Here is a 20,334-nt window from a genome sequence, read left to right as displayed (position 1 = left end):
GACTGAAATTAAGAAATGGTGGCTTTTAGAACAGTTTGTTTTTTAAAAAAGTCTGGTTTTTTGTATTTACTTTTTAAAGAGTGCCACGGGTCTCTTAAAAATAAAGGAAATGAACATAGAGAAGGAGTTGTGTGGAACATGTTAAAATTGTTACATCGTGTTAGTGTCATCCCTTCCCTTTCTGCATCTTGTTCATTTACGTCAGCACAAAGTGGCTGTAAATGCTCACGTTCTGATTTAAGGACGTTTGACATCAGTGCAGGCTGAAGGAAGTTCAGGTCCCAGTCATCTCAGACGTGTTACGAAAAAATAAAACTTCATAGTTTTTGAGTCAGATAATGTAATTAATTATGTTTATTGCACTAGGTAGCCAAATGCTAACAAACTAAGGCAACAACTTTTATGAGAAAAGAGCAATTTCGGAAACCATACTATACAGTATTATTAAATCCCATCTTCTTCTGTTAACTACCACATGCTAAAGTAAATGTCAGCATAGGGGAGTTTACTGTTTCTAAATTGAACACCCTTCAAACATTCTTTCTGACAGTTATCTTCACATTTTCCACAGATGCTGCCACTGCCACAAAGTTTGGCACTAAAATAGATATAACGCTGGTATCCTTTCTAGACTGTGCTGATACCCCTGCCATTGCAACTACCAGGCAGTCTGCACCAGCAAGAAAAAACACACTTAATATAAACAGGATCGTAGAGGCACTATAGACGCCATTTGGGAAGTTCTTACAACTGATCAAACAACAGAAAGCCCTCACATAAGGTAGCTCTCAGACTGAAAGCCAGAGTCCATCCATATTAGTTCATTGGGTACGTACTAACTCTGGTACAGACTGCAATGACGCAAATTATTCCACTTCTGCAGATTCACAGAGCAGCCTGTGCAGATGTAGCAATCTCTGGAGGTTTTGCTCACCCTGTAAATCACTACCCCCATATTCCTAATTGTTTGGCAAAGCTCCCAGGACATACATTACATCTATACTGACTAACGCATATTTGTATTGGTTCACCCCCATGGTTTTTAACTAAAAAATGTCCTGGCATAAGGAGAGGAGCATGAAAAGAATGATCACAGGTGAGCAATATCCCCTCAAGATACCTAAAGAGCGTGGGCCAACTTTGTTACTAAGGAAAGGGTTACCAGCCTTGGCTCCTTTTTTGGTCTGTATTGCTTCTTTGGCTGTCCAGGACCAAGAGAGACAAGAGCATCATACTGGAGCATATGGTAGTACTATTCTAACAAAACCACAAAGATGATGAAACATTACGCAGTTGGGTACCATGAGCTACAGATTCTTATTTGCACATACCTGCTGCCTGCGAAAGCACTTGGCACCCTTGACCAGAACTCCCCAAAGTATTGCCCTGCCCATGCCAGGAAAGCCAGCGCGTTAGCAGTGGGCACCCTCAACAACAAGTGAAACTGCGTGGAGGAAAGAAAGCAAAATGGACAGAAAAATATCCATCCTCCCTATAAAACTCATCAAGTAGATGCAGAAAAGGTACCTAGATGCTAACCCTTGGTCTCCCCCTGAGAAAAGCTGAGGAAGGCTCTCTCAGCAATCTGGCAATGACATCTGTGGAGGCAGGAACAGGAAACGCTGGGAAAAAGGGAGTTCTTTTTGCAGAAACACTTTGCTCTTTTTAAGCCATTCCCATGGCTGCACCCAGGCGCTGAGGGGAGTGGACTATCAGGAAGGTAAAAAGGAAGCAGTTATGTGGTAAAAGCCAGGAAAAAAAAGCAAACACGCACATACCAAAAGAGAGACTGACTTCAGCAATGAGGGCAGAGAGATGGAGGGCATTTGTGCAAATACAGATTACATGTGCAATTCATTTAAAGGCAGTGGCATTTTTATGACAAAGAAGAGTTTAATCAAAGTCTCAAGAGATCTGTGGTAAAGGAAGCCCTCGCCTTGCTGTCTTGGCTGCATGAAAGAAACACCTGTTACGCACAACAAAAAAAGGCAAAACAAACAATAGGTATAGAAGAGAGGCCATGGTTCAAACAATGTGAATCGGAGAAGCACAGTTTTTGCTAAATGAAGGGCTAGAATCCTATCAAATGAACAGCTGGGGAAAGCATAATTCTTTATATTTGAAGGGAAGTTGCAAAGATTATATGATGGCAACAAATACAATACACGTATCTGAGCTCTGCTTCCTAGGCACCAGAAAGGACAGGAACCTCCTAAGATATCCCTGAGTGGAAGAATAAACTTGCTTGAGACCAGCTCCAGGAAAAACGATAGCTTGCTTTCAAAAGAACACAATGGACAATTTTCCTCCCATGGGGCCTTTGCAAGAGTTCCTGCTAAGAGGACACCGAGCCTCGCAGCCAACCTGAACCAAACAACCCGCACAAAAGAGACAGAAGGCAAACTCGGGGTTTCAACAAAACTACCTCAGTGCACACAGGGGATATAAACTACACCTACAATGGATGCATTTCTTTGTAAATATGTGTAAATAGTATTACCATAGGGTACAGAATTTTATACCAGTAAATTGATTACAATCTGAATTTCATTATTCTGATTGTACCAAAAAGACAGAAATTCTTCACTATACAAAAAGAAAAATTAAAAGGAAAGTAGATTTAAATAACACCCTGAAGCTCACGACACAGAAACTAAAATGCTCAGAAAATGACATTTCTTATCTGGCTTTCTTCTCCAGCAAGGAATACAAGAAATACAGTATCACTTGAATCCCAGACACTAGAAGGTATCAGCTCTCCAAACCTTTGCTTCCTACCACAAGGGCAAGGCAACACTGGACTGATCCTGTATCTGGGCACTATCCTACCCAGGGAATCTTCCTGCTGCCAGAACCATGTTCTGTAGAAAAACAGGGGCGTCCTTTATTGGGGTGTCTGTAGTTGTTGAGCAAACGATCACAAAAGGGGAAAAGAAAGAAGCTTAGGAGTTTTATTTCCTGAAAGTTTTCTAATTTCAAATAATTTGAATCCATCTCTGTTTAGCTGATCTGTCTCTCTCAATGCCTGCATCAGTCTGCTTGCAACACTGGGAAATACTGCGATCATTGACATCTTGATCTAAATTAAAGGTTCGATCTATTTGCCGTGATTTCAGCTGAAGAGGAACTGTCAACAGAGCTAAAGAATTCATAAAGCACTGAGGAATTCACATCTAAGATCAGCAATAATTTGGTACTCAGGAGCAATCTGTGTCCCCAAAAGGAAAACAATCCTATTCCTTCCTTGTTCAGTCTCTTTAAAGGTACTAGAAGTTCACGCACAGAACATTACTCCTATTTGTAAACGGTATCTGAATCAGGATCTTCCAAACACATGCATGCACCTGTGCACATACATGTATATGTGACTATTAAGTTAACTTACTTATGTATATAAGGTATGAATGTAATTAATCATCTGTTTAATGTATGTTACTTGTTCCTGGACTACAAATTCTGACTCCTGAGTTACTTAAAGAGACTAGAAATTATTCTTCATTTATACTTAAGTGATTCTTAAGGAATCTAAGAACTTAAAACTTATTACATGCAGGATATTAAAAAACCCACTCACTGATTCACTGCAACTCATTATTGCTTAAAGTGCAGACTGGATTCTGCATGCACTATGAAAGATAAGAAAACATATTATAACCACACAGAGCTTAAAGGGCTAGATGCTTAAATGGCCTTCTATCAAATACTGAGAGCAGAGACTTCTTAAAAGATCTGTGGCTTTAAATTCTATACCTTCAGCCTTTATTTTGTTGCTAAGCCATAAAGAGCATGGTAAATTAGAAGGAAGGAATGGATTAGTGATAACTTGTGATTACACCTAATCTTGTCCCATCCCCACTGAGGGAGAACAGGGTGAGCAAGTGCAGAGTGTTGCAAAGAGAGAATCAAACTGCATTTTCAACATAAGCAGCCCAAATTCAGCAAAGGCACCCAAGCAATCTGTCTTCCTCTCTAAGGAGGAAAGCAAGAGAAAAAGGTCTTCCTTATTTTGATGGAGACAAAAAAATAAAAAATAAAAAAGAGATAGAGAAAAAGTAAACAAGATGCAGAAAGAGAGGGGCATCATAGTTATGGGCTCCTATCCACCGCATCCAGGGAACTGTCTTCTCTTGCTAGCATTTAGCACAGCCAGTCCTGTAACTCAAGTGAAATTTGGCTCTTCTCCCATGCTGACATTTCAGGGTTCAGGCTTGCTGACAATACATTATGAATGGTTGGTACGTGAGTATTATTTGCTTTTATGGCCATCAAAACCATATAGAAACACAGTAAAATAATAGGATGAAAAGACAGGGATTCAAAGTTAGGAAAATGCCAGAATTCAGACTGTCCACATAATTTTAATTTTGCCTGTTGTGGGTACAGTCTACAATTATATGATCATATAATTCTGCTTCCCCAGGACATAATTTCTTATTCAATATGTATGATGGAAGTAAAACAGGTATAAATTAAAGGTACCTATTTAACCTAATTCTGACATTTCTAACTTTCAAATGTCTTACTTCATTATTTAACTAATATATTTCTTTGTATACAATTTTCATAGCATACAAAAATACAGAAATCTTGACCATTTCTGTTAATTTTAAATTGTTATCTAATGAACAATTGTCTTGAAACTATCCATGTTTCAACTCCAGAATAATTTGTTGAATGCTATCACTAGCAATTGCCCTTAAAAGAATTCAAACCTGATAAAAACCATTTTCTAATAAATACATTTTAAAATGAGTTTAAAATTCATTGTGTTGAATTTTTATAAACTCCAAGTACTGCAAATTAAATTTGGCCTATTTAATTCTTGTTAGTACCTTTCACATAAGTCTTCATTTTATTTTTATAACATTATGTTTATCTTTGAACTTTTTTATTTAACTTGTAAATACAAAAAATTCTGACATATACTTCTTAGCCTCTCCAGTGCAGATTTCAAACCAATTTGAACAAAAATCTGAAATGGTTCCTTAAAATTATTTAACCATTATGCATGTTTCTAATCTTTCTTATGTGAATGATGTACTAAATATGTACTAAATACAATACATAAAATGAAGAGAGGAATGAGATCTGTAACAAACCGGTTTATCTTTGCTGAGGAGAGATTTCCCCTAGACAGCTATCCCACTTCCTTCTCCTTCTCCAATTTCTAAGCCAGGCTTCACTCACATCGCCCCTTCCAATCACTACCATTTCAAGTGATTAAACCATTTTATTTTCTGTTCTTAAAAATACCAAGCATAAGCAATTCCCTTACCACTTTAACACAATTCAGTAGCAGACCACTGACAGAAAGTGGACAACAAAAATAAAGCAATTCCCCTTGGCCTCTTGCATGCTGTTACCACCAATGATGAGCTCATCTTCCCTCCTAAACTATGCAGGGTAAGGCATCATTAGCTTTTGGATGACAGATGTCTGAGGAAAATCCAAGGTGATGAAGACAGTGGTGTTGATTCAGTAGGTGGAACCATACTTTTCCCTCTGAATCATTCTGAGCCATTATTCCAGCAGAGAGTCTGAAGTACTCTATTTTGAATGAGCTGTCAAACTGAAGTCGTGACCACTTAACATGGCGAGAGATGAGTCAGAAAAGCAAGGAATTGTCAGCAGAAACTAAATGATCCCCAGATTTCTCCCTCTTGATAATATAGGTATGGGGGCTAGCAGCAACTTTGGCATGCTCTGTATAACCTGTTAGTTAGAGCTACTTTGGTTAAAAAAGCAACCATTTTAGATAGAACAAGTCAGGCAGAATTAGATGTCCAGATGCACTGCTTAGAATCATAACAACAGATAATGGTCCTTACACATCAATGCACATCAACTCACAGGGTTGCTAGGACAAGAGATGCAAACCTCGCAGCAGTCATGAGAACTTTTTTGTTTAAGTATTACGGCTGGACACAGGTCAACACTACGTATCTCCTGTTCAAATTCCAATGTAGGAATTTATACACTACTTGCTTTTATCGACTTGTTCTACCATTTTACATGAAGACCCACTTCCCATCTCAGCTCTTGACTGGGTGTAACGTGTTTTTATATTTATATGCAATGCTTGCAGGGGGCCTCTGACAGGTTAACCCCTATGATGCTTGCTAAGGCAGGTTAATACATTATTACCTCCAGTGGACCAACACAACCTTATGCTGGCTGCTACTGCTGTCATTACAGAGTCAGTACAGGAAAAGGTACCCTCCTCACATCTCAGCTCCTGTAGGTCAGAGTCTGGTAATACTAGCATCACCAACAAAGAGGCACCAAACAAAGTTTCCATGTTCTGTTCATGCTGTACATCACCGAAAAGCATAGCAATTCCTAAATAACCCTAATAACCAATTTGTAATTTTAGTTAAAGCTAGGCAATCCCGATACATTTCATAATACTGAACAGGCAACAAATGAGATCAGAATTTGACTCAGAGTTTGTATATTTTCGGGATCTTTAAGGACAGCATGTGCTATATAAACCAAATATTGCTTGGCCAACACGGGTGAAAACCCATAATTTAGAGAAATCACTAGAATGATATGTGGCTGTGAATTTTCAAATTTAGGTTTGTTCCGGGGGGTAAGACCCTACAATAAATGCTCTCAAATTATGTAGCTATCTGAGCCATTTTGCAACTGGTGACCCTTATAATGTTCTCATTTTCAGAGCCAATGTGATGCTACACAGTGATTTGTCTGTTAAATTGAATCTTTGCCTCTAGATAGATAGATAGATATAAAGTTTATTTTGAAATGTCTTCTAGTGCCTCTGAGTCTGACTGATGTGAGATGTTATTTTGAACATGCCAAAGCATCTGAACGGCTCCAGTCCTTTCTTTTCAGCGTGCATTCCTTGATAAGTGGCAAAACTTCCCACTTATCAGTCACTCAAAGTGGCTGTGGCTGTCAGTTGTGTACAAAGCGCAATCAGTTTGGAAGCAGAGACACCAGCATTTTTCTTCTCAGCTTGAAGCAAACACGTTTTGACTGCTAGTCATTCAATTTTAAAGCATCTTCAATTAGGGGCGGATGAAGATATAAAGAAAACACATCCTAAACACCTCCACCAGCCAGCAGTAAAAAATTTATTGTTATCTCCTGCTTTACCTTAGTGCAGAGGCAGCAGCGGCAGCCTTTTTTGGCTGCACAGCAAAAGTGCTCATGACTGCACACACTCCATACGGATAAGATCACAGCCATAAAGAGTTCATGTTCACCTTTCCAGGCCACTTTTACCAACTACTGCGGTACTTTCTTTTTTGATCTTATACCTTGGCTGCATCCTGTGTAAATACCTGTACAGTCACATGAATGTGAGCATAGGTGCCCACACAGATTAAGTATACCCCCACACGCATTATGAACAGAAACATTCACAAAATGACATATGCACTCTCTATAGCCACTAAAGTTTCGATTAAAAACAACATTAAAAAGACCATGCAAACAAGGAGGGAAGAAAAGAAAAGGGAGTGCTGGCAGAAAGGAGGAGCTGAAGAAAAGGGTGGGCAGCCATATGAGGAAGATTGTTTAGTAATGCAGAAGTGGAAGGCAGCTATAGAAGTTTGCAGAGGGGATCTGGAAAAGAGAAGAAAGGAAAGAGAGGTCTCAGAGAGAACACTTGCTGGCAGCCTCAGTGGAGAGAGACCAAGACAAGGCCTTGGTGTGCAATGCTGCCAGCTCTGATGTAGTGTGAACGTTGGTATTTTTCTTATAGTCCTAACTGCTGGGTTATTTTTGTTGTTTCAGGCTTCAGTGTTTCATTTTGTTTCTAATAAAAGTAAGTCTCTAGCTCTCCCTCATGATTATGCGAGAGAACTGGAAAATGTGAATAGTGAAACCGCCAGTACTAAAGAGGAAATTAAGAAAAAATGCTAAAATTACAAGAAAAAAGCCATGAAGTTTAAAACAATCTCATGATTTCTGAATGTTTGGATGAGCAACACTGGGGAAAGCTTAGTATCAGCGAGTGCTCTTACAATAGTATAGCTAAGCACAGGCAAAAAGCTGATTCCTCTGATCAAAATGTACCCTTGAAATCTTAATAAATTCTAGTTGTACAAATCCCAAACAGCTTCTCCTGGTCTCTATTTAAGATCACCCCTGATGCAACCACGCCAGTTAACAATTTGGATTATATCAGAGCGTAGGAAAGACCTGAGACTGAAGCGGATGCTTGCTCCGGAGGCAATCTTTAGAGGTAAAACCATTGGTGCAGAATGTTGCTCTGCACGTAAGTAAGCGTAGATAAATAAATCACCAATCTGCAATCTTTCATTTTTATATGACTTAACTTGTATGATAATGGGAGGAAGTGAAGGCCCATAGGTTCTTCTAAAGTACATGCATCATATCCTTCAGCAAAACACATACATTATTTGCTGTGCTTGAGAGGACGGAAAGCAATTAGCTCATTCTGACTTCTAGCCTAGTTTCTTTTTCTTCACTCCTCCCATTCCCTATCTCCTCCCCCAGCCTTGCCTCTTTCTTTTCTTCTTTTTTTGTTTTTTTGCATAATTAATTTCCCAAGGGCTTTTCCCTGCTCCAGGGACAGGCAAGTTATTCTGATAACTGATAGGACATCAGCTGCAGAGCTTTTGTGAGAAACAATTGTTTAGCCTCTGCCGGCAACCTCAGTTGTTTGGGAAGAGGTTGCGAAGTCATGGGAAAGGCTGCAGTGTGACTCCGTCTTGGGCCTGTCTTACTGAATCCAGCATGCCCATGTTTATAAGTTTCAGAAAAACAGCTGCTTCTGACACATGACGAATTTGGACAAAATGTCCCCAAGCTATGAGCCCCTTCGGTTTGACTCTGCAGTCACAGCTTGTCATATCCACACTAGTAAAAAACAAAACAAAAAACAAACTGGCTCAGTGGACAGAGGAAACATTTTGCAGAGTGAGAAGGAAGACACTTTCTCACAGTTTCCGACTGAAGAAAGGTCTCAGTAAACTCCCACTATATATGAATAAGAGCCTTTTCACTGTGTTCAGTGGGAGCTAGATCAGGCCCTCACTTCCACAGCTTTATTGTCTACCACGGAAACCTTTTGTCCTCACCTCTCTCTGATATGCAAAGAGGACTCCAATTACAGAAGAACTAATACTGTTCTGCCCTGCAACAGCTTGCAAAGGGTTCGCAGCACCACAAAACACTGCTCTGCCATCACTGACTTCTCAGGAAAGCAGAATTCCCAGGGAAAATACTAACACAGAATCAACAGACATTACTAAATCTGCAACTGAGCACTTGTGTATTGGTTGCTTATTTTTGTATCATCATCTCCAGCCCTTTAAAGCCTCCTAGAGAAATCTGGGTTACAGGCACATAAGAAGATAGGAGCCAAGAATAAAATTTCTCGTCCTTAAGGCTGCACTGAGGAGATACCAACAGGGCAAGGATTAAGGGTAGGGTCTCTACCCTCCTTATTTAAGGCCAAAGTACTCAAGTATTTAGCTCACACAGTGCGCTGCTGGAGTTTGCTTTCCAGCAGGACACAGCATATGAAAGGATGAGCTGTGCTGGAAGTATAGTTTACAGTGCAAGCTTTTGGGGGCAGGGAACAAATCTTTACTTTTCTAATGAACAATGAAACGCTCGGCGCCTGCTTACAACAACAAGGAGCAACTGGTGCTCTTTACAACTGAGTCCAACTTGCCTACATTTCTTCTGAAAAAGGTTAGCATGCTAATCAAAGTCTGAATTTTTTTTTCCTTTTTTTTAAAGAAACAGGGAGACAGAGAATACCAGAACATCATTTAGCCGGCTCTGGATAACAGATGCTTGCTCGCCTAAGCAGTTCAACAACAACAACAAATCTAAACAACAACAAAAAATTATCACCATAGGTAACTGTGTGGGTAAATCATGATATCTAGGTCCCTTTGGAAGCAAGTTTCTTTAGCAATGTTTTGGAAGGCTGGAATCAAAACAGAGCCACTTTGTGTTTGGAAAGTTTTGAAAATAACAACTCTGGGTCATTTCTAACTTACATATTAAGCTTAAGAAATATTTTTTTTGAACTTCTGTGTAACTCAGAAACCAAATCCTTCTTTCCTCCCCCCCCCCCCCAAAAAAAAGATAGACTTTGAAAAAATACATCTGGTTACAGAAAGCACTAACCATTTTGCAGAAAATTCCAAGTGTTCAAGATTTTACTACATTCCAAATCGGAACAACACCTTTAAACCTCCAAACTTAATGAGAATGGGAATATTCTGATTTGGGAACATTAGTGCAGCCAGGCCTCTCCACTTACCCATACAACTCATGGGGAAAGGGATATAGACAGCTGACAGTGGGTGAGGAGAATGGAAATCTGGATCCAAGCTCGTAGGGGAAAGCCTTATTTGGAGTTGAAGTTGAGAGGACACTCAGGGTAGCCGACAGATTCAAAAAACCCAGGAAGGATGTCCATATACTTCCATGTTCCATATACTTCCATGCCCGAGAGGCATGGAGTCGGGAAGGCCATGGCATGCAACCTCTCTGCCAGACAAGCTGCAAAGGGCCTGGAAAGCTTGAGGCAATCAAGACTTCAGGAAGCCTTAAGCCTGGGAGCAGGGGCTCCTAGAAGGCCTGGGCTCAGGAGCATGTCTCATCCACCACCAGGCTCAGGAGCCGGGTGGATGATCTGGCAGGATGCCAAGCAGAAGACACAACCTGCCTGGCAGGCCGAGCACACTACAAGCACACCTTTTTAGCTTTACATCAGGTTGATTGTAGTCAGAATCAACCCATTCTTCATGAATGAACATGCTGACTTTTCTGAATTCATATTTTCTAGCAGAAAGGACGTTCCATTAGAACATCTTCTGACATGTGTCTGTTTCTGAAGGAAAAAGAAAACCCTGTATTAAAACATACAGAGTCATCAAATGACTGATATCTGACAGGAATTGCTCTGAAATTTCAGATGGCATTCAGCTCTTGGGATAAGTTCATCACCCAGAAATGACTAAAAATTAGTAACCAAGTATCTGTAGTATTAAACTAAAAAGTGAAAAAAAGTGTGGCCCAAATGTTAGAGACACTGCAAAGTAGTGCTGTTGCTTCTTGCAGTTTCAAGTTCTGAGTTTTACATTATTAGCAATCTTAAGCACTCCAAAATCTTCAGCTGGGCTCTCCAAAAAGAATTTTGACTAAAAATCAGAACAGTTTAAAAAACAACATTTGGCCTCCTTTTTGTTTGCCTTCTAATTTTGGAGTGCATAGTGTTCATGGTTTCAAACTTTGCCCAGAAACATGAGAGCTGGAAGTTTACATTTTGAATAAATAAAAGCTGGCATTTTCATGTCATCACATGACTCCAAGAGCTGGAGCTTGAGGAAAAAACACTAAACTTTCTCAGGTTCTCTACAGAATTGTAAGAGATTAGCAACATTTGTTTAATCATATTTTAGGCTGCAAGTTTGACCTATTTTATCAACAGTGCCCTACTGAATATGAATTGTCTTATGAATTTTAACAACCATATTTCATTTTAAATATAGTTCAATTAAAATGATAGTCCTCACTGAGCTTCAAAGCAAACCATTCAAACACCAACCTGGGCTAGATGGTTTCTCTGAGCAACTAGAAGGTATAAACTGCACCATCCTACAAAACCTTGCATCCCAGGCATGACACCACACATGCTCATTGCCTGTATCAGATCATTGACATGAAAAAAAAAAAAAAAGGCTTCATGTTTCTTTCACTCTCTGCCTATTTGAGGGGACAGCCACAGAGCCCCAGCTTTTGACATGTTCTGAAGCAAGAACACCAGAAAGTGGATTATGCCTGCACAAAAGAAGATGGCGAGGTGACTCTGAGAGTTCCCCTGAGGCCCTGAAGTAACTAAACTAGATTTAGTCCAAGAAGTAACAGGGCAGTATTTTGCGTTTGCATGGTCCTTCCACAGCCTGCTGTATAGCTGCAGATCACTAAAGAGCTGATCTGAAAATAAAACAAATGGAAATCTTCAGGCCTGTTGATGCACAATCACAAGAGCAAACAGACCAGAAGAGGTGCTTCAGTTCTACTGCTGTTAAAAGACCAAGACCAAGGTGTGCAGGAGGGAAGGACCTGGATACTCTGCAGGCAGAAACTGGTAAAGTGAAAACCTTTTCATTGTGACAGTGTTCATACACATGAAGATGAAACAGAACTGCACTGTGTATGGGAGCATGCATTCCAAAGTGGCATAAAATAAGATGGGGGGAGGTTTCATTAATTATTCTGAGAAACCTCTTTACAAATTAGGTCTAGAACATCCTGAAAAGCAAAAAAAAAAAAAAAAAAAAAAAAAAATCATAACCATTTGCCAAAACATAAAATCCTGTGCAGCATTTTCTCTCCAGTTCAGCATTCTCTCTTTACTGAAGTCTCTATATGATGACAAGCTCTTAGTCTTTGGTTAGTGAAACCTCGCTCCCGTCAATTCGGAAGAGATAGACTTGACAAAGACATAAAGTCAATTAAAGACTCATGCCAGGTACATTTTCTAAGCTCAAGTAGCTAACAAGTCTTTCTTCACCATCACAGAAGTGGCTAGTTTAACTGAGCTGTAGTTATACTTAGCATTCGCGGTCTTCTAAGGAGGAGACATACGTTGTAATCTCTCCCTACTTGTGTACTGTGTGTGTCTTGGTGATTGTTTGCTGGGGTAAGGAGAAAGGGAAGTGTTTCCAAGTTAGCGCACCTAGAGAAAGGAGTCATAAATCAGGGGGTCAGTCAGGTTTTTTGTTTTTTTTTTTAAACCCTCGTGTATTATGTTTTCAATACAATATTTCAATAGCTTTTTTTCTGTAGTAATTTATCTGGAATTACGGTAACTCTTACAAGCCTAGAAAAATTTGGCTGAAGTAAAATGATTCCTTTGTCATAAATAGGTTGTGTTCATAACTGCAGCCTAATCACTCAATTGCACATAAGTTAAATAGTTATCCAGACTTTGCAGGAATATTTCCCTGTCAATAAATCTCACGCTATTTAAAAACTCTGGGCCAATGTGACAGAAGCCTGTTAGATTAATTAGGGCAAGGTCAGAAAATTTGAACTCACAACTCCTTTCATGTCAGAGTTCTGTTCCACCTACCATAACCTGATTGTAAACTCACAGACCATTTTAAACGTGTATGTTAGGGTGATTTTATTGTCTCCATTTATACACAAAGGCAGATTTCTTCAGTCTACTTCTCTCTGATAACAGTCAACTATGTGCACAACTGAGAAAAAATATTTCTCTTTCTATTCATTGTCAGTATGTTTTTTATTTTAAAGGAGCTTTTTTTCTATCAGTGACTTCACAGTCTAATCTTGGATTGCAACCAGGATTCAAGAGACTACAAGACCATACAAACTGTGGAACTGACAAGATCCAGGCAGTATAATCTAAGTTTCACTACAAATAGATCATCTCTATGGGAATGAGAGGACATTATTGTCTCTACGCCTGTTCAATTCTTGACCTTTATCATGTGACCATCAAAAAGGAGGGCACCCCAAATCTGATGGGTTTTGTGTGAAGTGGACCCTAGAGGTGAAATTCTGACCTTGACAGGGTCAATATTTCATCCAAAATTCCTTGAGACAGGCCTCCAAATCATTTCTTAGGCTTGCAGCTTGTATCAGATGGTAGCTAGCTGACGTTCATTTACTACGGACTTAGGTCAAACCTGGATGAGGGATCAAGAGATGAAAGGCTCTATATCTCATTATCAATAATCAGTGTTCTTCAGTATGCAAAAAAAAGACATACTTCATTCTTATCTACAAGGCCTTCAAACTTAAAAGGGATGGGGTCAAATTATGTTACTTCAATTTATTTCTATTCGCTGCTTATAAAACAATTTCCTCTTTCACTCTTATAGCTAAAAGTGTAAATACTTTCCATGATATTGTAGATGTGCTACTATGTTTTTTTCTGTAAGTTTTATTAGACATAGCAACAAAGAACTAGAAAAAAAAATTCCTTCCACATACGAATTTAAAAAACAAAAAAAGGCAGAGGTCAAGGCCAAGTCTGGCCTTAACAATCCCAAAACTCTTTTCAACAAAGCATACATCTTTTATATCTTGCCTTTTAAAAGAGGATTGGAACTTCCCCAGAAGTTTTTCATAGTCACAGAAGTCCTAATACTGAAAGAATCTCCTTTGAAATGATAGAGGCAGTTTCTCCATTAGTGTGAAGCCATACAGCTCCTCCGATTTCAGCGGAATTATGTTTTAGTGAACCAGCTAAGGATATAGCCCATAATTTTATGCAACTAATTCTAAAACAATAAAGAGAAGTTTTAGAAGGAAAATCCTGATGTTACTGAGCAAACAGAACATAACATCCACTTCCCACAGTGACTTGCAGTGCTCTATAAATAATTGCATACTCAAACAGTCAGGGATTTTACCATGACTGTAAATATCTGTAAAATGTCAAACCCATCATTTGTTATTCTGTGAAAATTTTCATGGCCAAACTGATTTGCATTGTTCCCAAAACAGGAGTATGCATACATACACATGGAAGAGAAGTAATGAAACACAGCCAATGGCATAAAAAGAGACTTCTGAATAACAAAAAAAGAAGTTAAATAAAGCTTACTGCTTACATTGAGTTAACAACTTTTTTTCTACCAGGAGAAACATGTAAGTAACCAAGACCTAGAGAGTTGCTCTCCAGAGTCTAACCAATCTTTCAAATAGTTTCTCATTCAGACAAGACTTCACCAAAAGTGTTGAAAGTCTCCAGACTTTTAACACCTCGAGCACAGCAAAGGAGAGGGAGGCACTTAATTACAAATGACTGAAGAGAACTGCTTCAGCAAAATATCAGAAACAGAACTGTAGGAGATCCATTCCAACCCAACATTTTCTGGGTTTTTGTTAGTCCCAATCTACAGCTGGAAGACACTTTCAGAGGATCTGATACTGCAAACCCTTGCTCAAGCGACTGGCTCCTCTGACATCTGCTTCTTGATCCCTATATGAGCAGTGTTAATCATAAGAAGGCTTTCAGAAACTGACCTTTCTTTGCTTAGTGACAGGTAACATCCACATGTGTTTTCACAAATAAGATGTCAAGCTATCTGCAGAGATTCTTAAGAAACTATGACAATAACAGCCAAGAGAAAGCGGGGCAGGGAGTGGGGGAGGAAAAGGAGAGAAAAGAGATAATAGGGACATGGGTGGAGACGCAGTCTCTGACCTGGATCTGCTGCTGAAGAAGGTTAATTTTGTGTTGTTGCTGCAGGAGCTGCTGCTGTTGTCTTGCAATCTGTGGAGAAATTGCACAGAAGAAATGTGAGATATGTATCATCATTCCTGGAATTGGTACATAGGAATTTTCCACCCTGCTTGGTTCTTTAAACTGCTCTATTAAGCTAAAAACCTTCAAGTGTGGGTGGTAGCAGCTTGGACTGCCACTGAAGCAGGAGGCTCATATTCAGGAGCAATTCATAGCTGATACTAATGTGAAAGGGAATTTTACGGACAATGCTGTGCTGGATATTAAGAGAAGGACTGATGCAAAAATCTCTTCTCTCTTGTTACCTTACGGAATGGCACTTCTGAAGCCACAAAAACATGAGCATTCATCTGCTCCTCCCTGCTGGAGGAAGAAGAACACTGGTAGAGAAGATGACAAATAGGAGGAGAAGGCAGAAGACGCAAAAAAGTAGGATGGACACTAATAATCTTTTCAAGTTTGGTACCACCTAGTCAAAAATTTCAAGAGAGGAAGTAGGACACCCAGGAGAAAGTTATTAGTGTGTGCATTTCATTGATAGAGAAAGAGATAAAAAGAGACTGGAACTGGGTTTGGGAAAACCACTTTGCCACTCAGAGCCTCAATGTGTGTTATCAGCTGAAAGAAACTAAGGGGCTAGTGCAAGTCAGCATTGCTCTACGCTGAAATCAGTTTACAGAAGTTGATGAAGTAGTTCTAAGTCTTCCAGCTCAGTCACATGTATTTTCTGTAGGAACTTCCCCTCTCTCCACTGGCTAAAAGGGAACCCCACCGTTCGATATTATTTTACATACCGCAAAGGAAAAAGCAGACAGTGCTGCAATCAGATTAGAGTTCTCAGAGGACTGAGGGAGATAAACCAACATGTACCTCAAAACTGAGAAACAAACTTAAAATCTTTCATTTGAGTCATCACAAAAGCTCTGCTCTAATTGATAGCTAGAGGAGCAGTACAAACATTAGGAGGAGGATTGCTCTTCCCCTGTGGTATGTGTGCATATCTCAGGGTCAGATGGGACTTTAGACATAACTTGAGGGGAAGAATTTTGAGCATTATTCCCCTCAGCTATTTTTTTTTCATTTCTATTGTTAAATTATTAGCATAAGAAACACTCACTCATAGTTAACTCCACATCTAAAAGATTAACAAAGTGTTTTCTTTCTAGAGCCTCTCTTTAATTGACTGAAAATAATTTTTGTTGATACCTTTTTTGAATTCAGTTAATTTCTATATAACACCAAATTATAAACAATTTCTTAAATTTAAAGAAATCCTAATTATCCTAATAATAACCTTGCAGAATTTTTTCCTGCCTTCCTCCATTTGCTCTATTTTCTTTTTCACTTATAGATCATTCAGCCATCCTAAAACACTAGTGACTTTAGTAGACAGAGCAAAGAAAATAGGTCCTGCAGGATGTCTCTTCATAGAGGAATCTCGCCAGTTCCACCTTCACACACTGTTGCTGACACAGAGGTGCAAGCAACAGTGTGATACAAGTCTAATTTAATAGATAAGTCATTTCTTCTGTTGTCTCTAGGTGGGATTTTAGGTGTGAGGCCAAAATACACAGTATTTAACATAAGGCCTTTAAATAACCAAAAATTGGGAGATACAAGACTACACTGTCTGAAGATGTCAGCAGTGCTTTAGATTCTCAAGGCTTATTTGCTACAATACAAACATGGAGGTATGACAGCTAGAATTGAACATGCAGAATTTTGTTAACTTCATAAAAATTCACGTAACTGCAAGTATGCAGGCATTCAAATAAATGCAAAAAAAAAAGTTTACCTCCATGATATAATTGCAAATTTGATTACAATAATATTCAGAAAAGCAGAGATATATGGTCAGACAGGCCAATATGCTTCCAGATAAAAGGCATGAGGATGTACTATCGACAAAATTTTAAGCCAGATGTCTAAGCATTCTCTTCTCATGTTCAGGTACATAAATGGACATTCATTTCTGTTAAAACTTGCATGTTGCAAATTTGTTAGAAAAATCATGCTCTTGCATAAAATGCTGTATCCACATGTACATGTTTGAACTGTTCACATGTGAAGATACTTTTGCACCTCCAGTGGAGGGCATATTTGCAAGAGCTGAAAATCAAGCCTCTAAAGTAGCTTCAAGAAAAAAAATCACATTTGTTCACTGATTTTATATTCTTCCCCACTTTTTTTTTCCAGAGTTGGCAAAAGGACCCCTTTCTTTTATCAGGTTACAGTCCAAATGCCATGTTTTGTTCCCTCTGTACCTATTCAGTATCCTTGAATCCAAGCAGTATTGGAACATTACTCAGGAGAGTTGAATTTGCACACTTATTTGCACTTAGAAAAAACAAACCAGTATTGAAAGAGAATCCCCCAAACTGTAGGGCATTCCTTTGAAAGACAAAGAGCACTAATTTACACATTACAAATTAAGGCATTGTTCCAATATATTTTTGTTCAAATATCTTCCCCTAAGAAAATGAATGAACAAAAATTCTGGGTGGAGAACAAACTTGAGAAGCATCAACCCTAAAAGATAAGCTACTGGAAAGTTCTCCTAGAAAAGGATTTAAGCTGAAAGCCACTATAATAATTACTCACCTGTTCTTGTTGCTGCTTAGCCAGCTCCATTTGTTGGCGTTGTTTCTCGATCTGTGATGCAGCCAGCTTCTTCTGTTCATCATGAGCTGCTAGCAGCTGTTCTCGCAAACTGGTCAGCTGATTGATCATACCCATGAGCTGCCTTTCTTTCTCAGCGAGGCTTTCTGGAGTCCCTGGGCATCATATGGTGAAAAAAAAGGTAAAGAAGAGAGAGGAAATTTAGAGCTAGTTAAGTTTTATTTTGCAGCTTCACTGTAAGCAAAGTTTTAGCAGAACCAAAGTGCAGCAGCATATTGCAATGTACTGCATATTAAGGCCTGTCCCTCTACAGGAAAATGAGCCAGGAAGGACAACCCTGTATGCAGACTTTGATCTGGTGTGCCCCATCAATGCTTCCTTGTCCCTTCATCTATTTTCTATTGCCTTTTTTTTTCAGGATTGATGGGGGAAAAAAAACAATCTGTTTTGTAAGAGTTTCAAATTTTAAAAACTGTTTACATACCATGGGGATCAAAATCAACATTTTCTTCGTCAAAAGACTATAACATTTTTTGTCGGAAACTCGGAAACAAAAAGATGTCAATGCTTTTTTGCTTAGAGAAACTGCCAGGTGTGTATTAGCATCTCCCTATAACCAACGGGAAGCAGAGAAGTCTCCCTGGTGTTGGATACCCCTGCGTCTCCCCACCCCCAGTATTCTCACCATTACTAGCACAATGTACAACAGCTGTCAGAGGGCTAGCTGTTATGCCATCTAGAGCTGCCCGGATGAGCGTGAAATGATAGAGTGTTTAAATTGTCAATAGCTGGTATCACTGGTGTTGCTGATGACGAGAATTTTTAAAGGAAAAAAGCTTGCATAAACATATTGGAAAAACGAAGTGAGTTAAAGGCAGCTCAGTGTCTCTGTTATTTCTACTGTCATTGGATGCTTCTTACATGAGAGTTCAACAGACAGACACAGGAACTGACCATCTCATAAGCATTCTGTGAAAAGGCCTGCTTCCACCCAGAACGACAGCGGTTATAAGAGAAGGGAAGAAAGAATTCCAAAGAAAAAAATCAAAAGCTATGACTCATACCCTAAAAACAAAAATGCCAGTATTAGTATCTCTAATACCCTTTTACCATGAATTTAAAAGACAGAAAATATGTGTAGCAGCTAATCCACAGATATCTCCAATACCACCACACCCTCTCATATGAGTCAGGTCCTATGAAACCCTTTCTCAAAAAGCTTTAGGAAACGATTAGGGCTATCTGTCGTTATGCCTCCTCTGAAAATAGTCTGCTTTTGGGACAATCCTGCCACAGAAACCTTTCTCAGACATAGGAAGCGTTCTTCTGCCAATGTCACCAAAGCTCTCCAAGTGGAAAAAAAAAAATTGGCTACTATACTAAACATGTTCCTAGCCAACTATCAGTCAGACATGGAAAAGAGCTACTGGTAATAGCTCATTTAGGCTAACCCCCTGCCAGTGCAGGAATGTTCCCTACAATATATTTACTACAGCTTTCTAGATTGGATTGAAATGTCTGAAATGGTGAGTCATCCACTGCTTTCTTTGGAAGATTATAGCACAGTCTTAGAGGTGTCACTGTTAGGGATATTTGCTTGATATTTAGTCTAATTTACATTCACTTAATTTCATCCTTGCACTCCCAAGCAGTATCCCATTTGCTACTTTAACCAGCTCCAAGCCCTTTAATGCATTTGCAGACAGTTATATACAACCGGGAAAACACAAAGAATGAAGCTTTTTGTATAAAGGAAATGTCACTTGATTGAACTTTTTATTAAGGTGCCAGAGATCTACGTGAAAATATTCTCATTATATAACAAAGATCTACAGCAGAATTTTCTCAGATATTTATCAAAAAAACTGTGGCATAAGCAGGAAACTTCAGAAACACCCTGAAACGGAAAGCACAGGACTTTAAAACTGCTTTGTTAAAAATCTGTGAGAAAGAATTAGAAGACAGTGCTAAAACACTACTAGTGGTGAGGAAAACACTTTTAACTTACAACTTTCATTTCAAGCTTTGGAGGCAGAAAAGTAGCTTAAGTAATGCATTTGCCACCTGGTCACACAATTAGTTAGAAGTGTCTATTGCAGCTCCTCCATCCTCCAATTGCTTTCTTCAGGGAAAAAAACGGTGCAGCATTTCTAAATGGCAGAGAAGAATTATTCTAAAACCCAGATCCTGTCTTGTTCTATCAGCTGCCAGTATTTTAAATTACTGTAACATTCATCTGCTGATGATTTGTTGGGATTACCTAGTATCGTTGGCAAAGTAACACTTTGCACACACTGAAATGTCTGAAAATTGAAAAATATCTGCAGATATTTTATTCTAAGTTTTTACTGAAGTAAGAGAGAGTGTGTGTGTGAGAGAGAAAGCAAGAGAGAGAGAACTAGAGAGCAAGGGAAGGCATATACAGTACTGGACTAGTTCTAAAGTAAGCACAAGCAAAAACAAATCACCGTCAAATAAAC

General features: G+C 39.0%; 1 protein-coding gene across 12 annotated transcripts in view; it reads right to left on the bottom strand.

Annotated features, from left to right (window-relative positions):
* SOX5 (SRY-box transcription factor 5) overlaps nucleotides 1-20,334 on the bottom strand; it is a 651,412-nt gene that overhangs the window by 134,765 nt on the left and 496,313 nt on the right. For all 12 annotated transcript variants that reach the window (XM_064515931.1, XM_064515936.1, XM_064515914.1 and 9 more), the window contains 2 exons: nucleotides 17,837-18,009; nucleotides 15,197-15,265 (listed from right to left, as the gene is read on the bottom strand). In XM_064515931.1, coding sequence (XP_064372001.1) covers nucleotides 15,197-15,265; nucleotides 17,837-18,009 — 242 coding nt within the window. The remainder of the gene's footprint in view (nucleotides 1-15,196; nucleotides 15,266-17,836; nucleotides 18,010-20,334) is intronic.

The sequence above is a fragment of the Dromaius novaehollandiae genome, chromosome 1, assembly GCF_036370855.1.
Source record: "Dromaius novaehollandiae isolate bDroNov1 chromosome 1, bDroNov1.hap1, whole genome shotgun sequence".
Lineage (NCBI taxonomy): Eukaryota > Metazoa > Chordata > Aves > Casuariiformes > Dromaiidae > Dromaius > Dromaius novaehollandiae.
The sequence above is the reverse complement of the archived record's forward strand: the minus strand, read 5'-3'. Positions and strand labels throughout refer to the sequence as shown.